Below are 9,239 nucleotides of genomic sequence, written 5' to 3'. Positions count from 1 at the left end.
TAGTGTAAATAAATATTGGGTGTTGAAAAAAGCAATATCCTATAATAATGCATACGGAAAAATAAAGAGAGATTTTACGGAAAAAAAATCAGATTGTACTACAATAATATGAAATCAAATTCGAGATCAATGATCAAGCATCGGGGAAAGCAATTCACTCGATAACGTTTTTCCTCAAATTATTTACTAGCTCCAATATCTCTGTTCTCATTGTCGATTCGATGGACTGATGAACATCTGTCGCTACTACTGAAGGCACATCAGTAGTGTTGCTATCGCTTCCATCTCCGAAGCAATCAATAATGGCCTTGACAATGGCTAATACATAGATTCCACAGTCGATTGTGTTTGTCTGCTGAGGGGTCTCCGCCTCCTTGAAGACGGGCAAACCATCAGGTGCAGCAGCATTAGCAACAACTTGACAAGGCTTGGAGACAGGTTGGCTGACAGCGCTCGCTTTTTTGTTTTTATTCTTCTGTTTCTTCATCAGGGCTGCTGATGGAACTTGACCACCTACACCGATATATTTCTTGACTGCCTCGTACAGCTTCTCTGCAGGAAGGTTATTCGTTCCTGCAATGCTATCAAAGTGCAGAAACGCATTCATAGACCTAGAGTACACCAAGACGCTCCAATGACTTCCACGGTCACCCTCACTAAAATCGTAGCAGTCATTTACAGGAAAAACGACGAGTCTCTTGGTTGACAGTTTTTCATTCTCAGCGAACGTACTCACACCGTTATCATCCTCGTAGTTTGCAAGCGAAAACGACTCAGACGGTAGAAGAAGCATGATATCATCAGTTTTACAGAGAGACGATAGATACCTGAAGTAGAATGCTATAATGTCTTCAGTCAGGAAGCATGATTTGTTTTTTAGGGGGTCGAGATCCGATTCTCGAAGAATATCCTTGTACTTGAACACCTCTCCGTTACTCATGTCTGTAACAAAACAACCGTGTCGGTAACAGGAACCGAAAAAACTCCGTATATAGTTATTTGAGTTATGCCTATGTTGCTAGTTAGGTTTTTCTTTGCTTTTATACTTTTATTTTTTTCCTAATTCTGCCCTATTTCCATAACACGTTTTTATTTTCTTAGTCAAATTATGATTTAGATAAAACTCCTTATATAGTTATTTGAGTTGGGTTCGTGTCTGTAATATTCAACCCTAACAAGATCAAATTAACTACTTTCGTGTCATGTTCAGGGTAACTTAATTATGTAAAAGATAGTGATAAAGCGTCACCCGGTAGTATTGAAATTCGGTACCACCTTAATTTAGGGAAAAAGGAAAAAAAAATCTACTGTTATTGTGCGACAGTCTTATAGGAGAATTAGTGATCATCCAATTAAACTATTGACATTGTTCTGCAACAATATACGATGTACGCAAAACAGAAGCTGATACAAATATTAACTGATATCCAATTCCAGAAAGTCAGCTAACTAATTAAAACAAATGATTTATTACAGACTAAATTACAAACTCCGTATATAGTCATTGATCGGGAAATTAGATAGGTCGTCTAAGGTGTTCTCTCAAGTTGTAAGTTAATCCATCAAGGCCAATCGACGAGAAGAACTTAATGGCAAATCGGGTGTTCCTGGGGTGATCTTTAGGGAAAACAGACTGAAACGAATGTGTCATGGATGGATCACTGAGGCGTTGACAGAGTAACGAGATACCCATGTGTTCTGCCAACTCCTGGAAAAGGAACTTGATGAAGATGCGGGATGAAGAAGTCGTATCCTCCTCTGTCAGCCTGATGTAACTTAATATGTACCACGGAAGAGCATCAGTCGCTAGCAAATGAGCAAACAAGCTGGCCACATTACGTATCTTGTTTGTCTCTAGACGATGAATCATCGAATATTGTTTCGCAAAACATTTCTCAAAATTCTCCTGGTAGACTTTATTGATCATACAGAATCTCTGAGCCAGAAGTCCGTAAAGTCGAACACAAGTCTTTTCTTGGCTGCAGCATTCCAATATCATCATACACAGCTCGATTTCTTGCCCCGCTTCCAGCTTTATTTTCAATAGCTTATGTCCGACTTCTTCAAATTGAGCACCAGACATAATTGTCAGATATATAGTTCTGCGGAGTTCTACAAGGTTTGTATTTGTAGCATCTTCAATATCATCAACTTCATCAGAATCACACGAACCACTGTCAGTATCATCTTCCACATCCTGATCCAAGTCGTCTCCTAGCATCGACGTCTTAATCTTTTCATATTTCCTTTCACCTTCCATGAAATCTGAACCATGCCTGAAAACATCGAGATAGGTCTCTGGATCAATCTCATCATTCAGGGATATCTCATGAGTAAACTGATTTTCTGAGTCGACCAGATCTAATTCAGGCTGAACTGCAGGAAAATCGCTAAAACTCGCTCTTCTGACAGCGAATAAATCCTCGATCATAAACTGAACCCTCTTGTCAATTTCTCCTTCGTGCAAGATCCCTCTAAAGCGATCAAACACAGCGTGCGTACCCTTAGGACAAACGTCTTCAAGAATGGAACCACATTCTTTGAAGTGAACAAAAAGAAGCGACAAAAAATTAGAGAACTACAAAAAAACTTATTAGGTTCAACAGTACAATAAAACTTACTTCTAGTTTTTTACACAAAAAATAGGATTCAAGTCTCCATGTGCTTCAACATTTTTCTTCCTCTTCTTAGCCATAACAATCGAAACGGAATTCATGTCTATGTTCTCTTTATCCGGACAAGTTGTGATATTGTGGCCCGACTTTTTGCACAATTAGTAGATTATACAACTGGTTGTATGTAGTTTATGTACAACCTTTTCAATGTTGTCGAGTTTTGTTATAAAGTTGTCGAGCTTTACTAACAAAATTGTCGAGTTACAATACAAAGTTATTGAGCTTAAGAGGAATAATTATTAAACTCAATAACTTTTTAAATTAACTCAATAACTTATAAAATTGCTCGACAACTTTGGGTAAATAACTCGACAACTTTGAAGCGGTTGTACAATACTAATATATAACTGGTTGTAAGATAGTATTTGTGCTTTTCGCACAAGGTGCAACTCCTGACTTGCTTTTGTGCAGCTTCTTTCCCTCCTATTTCTCGTCTAGATTTTGGACGACCTTTGGTTTTTGAAATCGGAGGATTACTAATATTAATGATACCATCATCAACTTCACCATTTACAATTTCTTGGTCGGTCACTGAAATAATTTTCTCATGAAATTCATCACGACACCAGCGTAGCGGTAAGTACCTCATTGGAATTTTAAAACAATCCTTATGCATGAAAACAGATACAACATGTCGGCAAATAATACCCCAGAACTCGAATAGCTTGCAAGTGCAACTAATCGTTTCACCGCTCCAAGTGACCTTGTGCTTTTGTGTACGGGGATCTTTATAGTGTTGCACAACAAAAACCACATTACCTGCCTCACATATCGTGTATTGAGTAGCCCTTCTAAACCACATTACCTGCCTCACATATCGTTTCACCGCTCCAAGTGACCTTGGGCACATTATAGAAAAACCGTATTTTAATATGCAATCAAAAATAATTCTAATCTTCGATCCTTCCTTCTTGCTGAAGGCTAAATCCTACGTTCCTTGTACGTAGGCATCGTGATCTTCTTTATTTTTCTTGTTTATACGGTCTGTGCTAGGGTTTGTTTTGCTGGTTCTCTTGCGAATTCTCGTAGTACGGTTTCTGTTTTGTAATAGGGTTTCATTGTTTTTCGCTTTCTTGGTGTGGTTGGTGCGTGATACCTGGATTGTGAATGGAGAGGGGGGGTTGTAGTACGGGGAAGGGTGTGATGGGGGTGACTGATGGCGAGGGTGCGGGCGTGTGGTTGGTGCGTGATACCTGGTTTTTCGATTTCTACTAATAAAGTCATTTGTTTAAACAAGCTAGGATGAAGAAGTCAATTGACATTACTGTTGGTGATTTAAGTGTCATCGTGCCGTTTAAGTATAATTGGATATCGTGGTAGAATCATACGGAAACTCGTAACGTTACAATATGAATCGGGAGTGTGGAGTACACGTTCATATATAAACAATTATTGAGTTAACGGATGTACGGAAGAAGCGGAAAAAGAAATAAATGGTTATAGAATTGGTCAATGCACCAATTAATGAACAAATGGTTGAATTCAATGAATGTTTATTAAATTCAATGAATGTTTATTTAATTCAATGAATCTTTCGAAAATGTCAAACAGTGGCAATTCGAAATATGAGCATTTATTTAATTCATTGAATGTTTTCCGCACCAAAAGTTGTCGGTCTTGAATAGGTACGTGCCTTTTCATAGATACTCCGTATCATGTATATTGCCCCTTATAAATATAAGGAGTTTGTGAAAGAAAAACATATACAACAAAAATTTCAGATTTCTACTCTCTACAAATCAAACAAAAACATTAAAGTTCTTCTTTGTTTTTAGCCTAAAAATCAAAGGGACTTTGTAGTTTTATCCTACGATTGATTTCGCGGTCTCCCTAAGGCAAGTAAGGGGCGAAATACTTTCTAAGGAGAGCAGTCACTTGCGACTCTACAATTATCCAAGCACTAATTTCTTTCATACACAAAACTATTGTTTCATACATTATTATCCGACCGTCTCAATCTAACATTCTTAGAAAGTATTTGTGAAAATAGTGTGTGTATGCCATGGATGATATGAAGGGAAAAAGCAAGTTTGAAATACTAGAGAAATTTGAAGGAATTGATTTTCGTAGATGGCAGAAAAAGATGCACTTCAAACTTTCCCATCTAAAAGTAGCATATGTAATTACTACTCCGTGTCCACCGGAACCGGAAGATGATCAGGCTATCGATGCACTCCGTAGGAAGGCAAAATGGGAAAATGACGATTATATATGTCGAGGACATATATTGAATGGGATGTCAAACGCTCTTTTTGATATGTATCAACATGTTGAATCTTCTACTCTACTTTGGGATCAATTGGAAAAAAGGCATATGGATGAAGATGCCACAAGTAGCAAGTTTTTGGTAAGTCGTTTTATGAATTATAAGATGACTGATTCCCGTTCCGTGTTGGAACAATTTAATGAATTAATTCATATAATTAATCGATTTTCTCAATATGATATGCCTATGAATGAGAATATGTCAGTGTCTAGTATTATTGAGAAATTGCCACCGACATGGAAAAATTTTAAACATGAATTGAAACACAAAAAGGAAGTCATGACTTTGGGTGAACTTGGACGAAGTCTCCAAGTCGAGGAAGGCCTTAGGGTGAAGAAAATGAAAAATCTCAGGAAAGGTAGATGCTAAGGGTTCCTCCATTAATTTGGTGGAACAAGGGGAAAGTTCTAAATGGAAGGACAAGGACAAAGGCAAAGGCAAGAAACGACCTTATAATGATACTAATAATGAACCGAACAAGAAACCAAAAAGTGCTTGTTGAATATGCGGTAAAACCGGACACTTTAAGGCGGATTGCCGAGTAAGGAAAAAGAAAATGAAAACTTCGGGGAAAAGCACCGGACAAGGGTCTAAGGACCATGGTGCTTCTACTAGCCAAGGTAATATTTTAACTTGTATTAAAAATAATTCTAGTATGAATTATGTTACATCTATTGATGAGGCAAATTATGTCAAGGATGATGAAATAATTTGGTGGATTGATTCGGGTGCAACAAGACATGTTTGCAAAAATCGTTCTTGGTTCAAAAATTTTGTACCGGTAGAAGACGGTTCCATTCTTCACATGGGCAACGAATCAACCGCAAAAATACAAGGTCGTGGAAATATTACTTTAGTATTTAGTTCCGGAAAATCCGTAGTATTAAAAGATGTATTATATGTACCCGATATAAGGAAAAACTTAGTATCGGGAGGATTATTAAATAAATCCGGTTATAAACAAGTCATAGAATCGGATAAGTATGTATTATCAAAATCCGGAATATTTATAGGTTTCGGTTATTATTGTAATGGTATGTTTATGTTAAATATAAATAAAATAGATGATTGTGTGTATATGGTTTCTACATCTACATCTCCGTCTAATTTATGGCATGCAAGGCTTGAACATGTTCATTATAAGCGACTTCTTCTTATGTCTAAACATGACTTAATTCCACCATTTGATTTACAAACTCGTAAATGTGATACATGTATGCTTACTAAAATTACTAGACAACCTTTTAAAAACATCATAAGTACATCACAAATGCTAGATTTAATACATAGTGATTTATGTGACTTGCATTCTACTCCATCTTTAGGAAATAAAAGGTATTTGGGAACTTTTATCGATGATTATTCCCGGTTTTGTTATGTCTATTTAATGCATACTAAAGATGAGGCTCTTGATAAATTTATCACTTATAAAAATGAAGTAGAATTGCAAAAATCTAGCAAGATTAAAAGACTTGAACCGATCGAGGTGTGGTGAGTACTTGGATCCTAAGTACTTTGCAAATTGTGGAATTATACATGAAATTACTCCTCCATACACACCACAATTAAATGGTGTAGCGGAAAGGAAAAATCGAACTCTAAAAGAGATGATGAATTCCATGCTATCATACTCGGGTTTGAGTGAAGGTTTTTGGGGTGAAGCCGTGTTAACCGCATGTTATCTATTAAATAGAGTGCCAAACAAGCGGAATGAAATAACCCCATATGAACTTTGGTACAAAAAGAAGCCGAATCTAAGTTATCTTAGGGTTTGGGGATGTCGGGCCGTTGTAAGACTACCCGATCCTAAAAGGAAAACTTTGGGAGAAAAAGGAATAGATTGTATATTCATTGGTTATGCTATGCATTCAAAAGCATATAGATTCTATGTAATAGAACCTAATAATTCAATTGCGATTCATTCCGTGATTGAATCAAGGGATGCAATTTTCGATGAAGAAAGATTTACATCGATGAAAAGGCCTAAAGACTTAGTGCCAAATATTAATAATAATACTAACAACTTGTCACAAAGTTCGGTCAACCCCTCCCAAGTGGTCGAGCTTCGGAGAAGTAAAAGAGCTAGAAAAGCAAAAGACTTCGGTCCGGACTTCCAAACTTATTTAGTGGAAGGGTCTAGGAATGAACTAGGACTTCAATATGCTTATTGTTACAACATAGATGAAGATCCTAAGACATTTAAAGAGGCAATGACATCACAAGATGTTGTTTTTTGGAAAGAAGCCATCAATGATGAAATGGATTCCATAATGGGAAACAATACATGGGTTCTTTCTGATTTACCAAAAGGATGTAAACCCTTAGGTTGTAGATGGATCTTTAAGAAAAAGATGCATGTTGATGGCTCCATCGACAAGTTCAAAGCTCGATTAGTTATTCAAGGCTTTAGACAAAAAGAAGGAATAGACTATTTCGATACTTATGCACCGGTTGCTAGAATTTCTACTATAAGGTTATTAATAGCAATTGCTTCCATATATAATTTGGTAATACATCAAATGGATGTGAAAACAGCGTTTTTACATGGTGAATTGGAAGAAGAAATTTACATGAAACAACCGGAAGGTTTTATTATGCCCGGACAAGAGCATAAGGTTTGCAAGTTAGTGAAGTCCTTATACGGACTTAAACAAGCACCAAAGCAATGGCATCATAAATTTGATGAAGTTGTCTTATCTAATGGTTATAAACTTAATCAATCGGACAAATGTGTATATAGCAAATTTGATAACTCCTATTAATGGTGTCATCATTTGTTTATATGTTGATGATATGTTAATTTTTGGTACGGATCAAAAGCAAGTTGATCTTACTAAGGCATTTTTATCATCAAGTTTTGCTATGAAGGACATGGGCATATCGGATGTGATTCTCGGAATTAAGATTAAAAGAACTAATCTTGGCATATCCTTGTCACAATCTCATTACATTGAGAAAGTACTTAAAAAGTTTAATTGTGAGAATAGCAATCTTTGCTTATTCACCAATGGAGGCAAACATAAAATTAATGCCTAATACGGGATTACCATTGTCACAATTGAAGTATTCTCAAGTCATAGGATGTTTAATGTATGCTATGACAAGTACTCGACCGGATATTGCATATGCAGTTGGAAGGTTAAGTAGATACACAAGTAATCCAAGTAGTCATCATTGGAGCGCGGTAATGCGTGTTTTAAAGTATCTTAAGAGTACAAAAGAATTTGCATTAACCTATAGTGGGAATCCTTCGGTGTTAGAAGGCTACTCGGATGCAAGTTGGATCACCAATATTGAAGATCATTCTTCAACTAGTGGTTGGGTCTTTTTGCTTGGGGGAGGTGCCATTTCTTGGGCTTCCAAGAAGCAAACATGTATCACGACATCCACTATGGAGTCGAAATTTGTAGCCTTGGCAAGAAAGGAAAAGAGGCGGAATGGCTTAAGAATTTGGTATATGAAATACCTCTATGGCCCAAACCGATATCTCCAATATCAATCCATTGTGATAGTGCAGCAACTTTGGCTAAAGCTTATAGTCAAATATATAATGGGAAATCGAGGCATCTCGGAGTAAGACATAGCGCTGTTTTCGAGAATTAATTTCCAATGGAGTTATTTCGGTAGACTTTGTAAGATCTCAACAAAATCTTGCGGATCATTTAACTAAAAGTTTGGCAAAACATTTAGTTGAAAGATCGGTTCTAGGGATGGGTTTGAAGTCCATTAAACCTTAAGTATTGGGATACCCAATTCCCCTCTAATACAATGTTAGAGGTAGAATTCAATGTGGAAGGCCTTTTATTTAAGATTGAAGTACATCGAAGTTTTGTCCCGAAAGGTATGTACTTGGACTGCTTTGTGGGTTAAGGATGAAGTGTTATCTTCTTAATGAATTCTTTGGAAAAATGTACTTGCAGGTGCATGATAAAAGAATTCACCTATGTGAGACGTGAAGTATAGCCGACTTCGGAAGCTTTTGGACTCAAGCTTTTATACGCTCATGAGAGGATTAGGATACTAGGCTTGTAATAAGTATCAGTATATAACTTTATTGTTTAAATGGAATTTGTGTGTATTTTGCCTTCATGTATTCAAAATGTTCAAGGGTTCGATCCTTAGAGACACCCTTTTTACTAGAGTATATGGAACGTGCATTTTACTATGTGAAAATTCAATCTTCGTGACATTTTCATTTATGCGCAAATTTGATGATTGGTAGGTATTAAAACGAATCAAGGATTACACTTAAATGGGGGAGGAATGTTGGTGATTTAAGTGTCATCGTGCCGTTTAAG

General features: G+C 36.6%; 1 protein-coding gene, 1 long non-coding RNA gene and 1 pseudogene across 2 annotated transcripts; 1 reads left to right on the top strand and 2 right to left on the bottom strand.

The window, feature by feature from the left end:
* Positions 1 to 48: 48 nt before the first annotated feature.
* Positions 49 to 1,022, bottom strand: LOC141592739 (NEDD8-specific protease 1-like). The gene has a single exon (XM_074413528.1). It carries the CDS (start codon positions 938 to 940, stop codon positions 155 to 157), a length of 786 nt encoding a protein of 261 aa, XP_074269629.1. The 5' UTR covers positions 941 to 1,022; the 3' UTR covers positions 49 to 154.
* Positions 1,023 to 1,409: 387 nt separating this feature from the next.
* LOC141590626 (uncharacterized) lies at positions 1,410 to 3,525 on the bottom strand (annotated as a pseudogene).
* Positions 3,526 to 5,462: 1,937 nt separating this feature from the next.
* LOC141591315 (uncharacterized) lies at positions 5,463 to 6,029 on the top strand. The gene is made up of 2 exons (XR_012520802.1): positions 5,463 to 5,561; positions 5,639 to 6,029. It is a non-coding gene; the product is annotated as an uncharacterized LOC141591315 (long non-coding RNA).
* The last annotated feature ends 3,210 nt before the right edge of the window (positions 6,030 to 9,239 follow it).

The sequence above is a fragment of the Silene latifolia genome, chromosome 7 (assembly GCF_048544455.1).
Source record: "Silene latifolia isolate original U9 population chromosome 7, ASM4854445v1, whole genome shotgun sequence".
In the NCBI taxonomy this organism is placed as follows: domain Eukaryota; kingdom Viridiplantae; phylum Streptophyta; class Magnoliopsida; order Caryophyllales; family Caryophyllaceae; genus Silene; species Silene latifolia.
Note: the sequence above shows the minus strand (reverse complement) of the source record. Positions and strands in the feature narration are given on the sequence as shown.

Excerpts from the sequence above, each read along its gene's own strand:
- LOC141592739 (XM_074413528.1), bottom strand. The coding sequence starts at position 940 with ATGAGTAACGGAGAGGTGTTCAAGTACAAGGATATTCTTCGAGAATCG.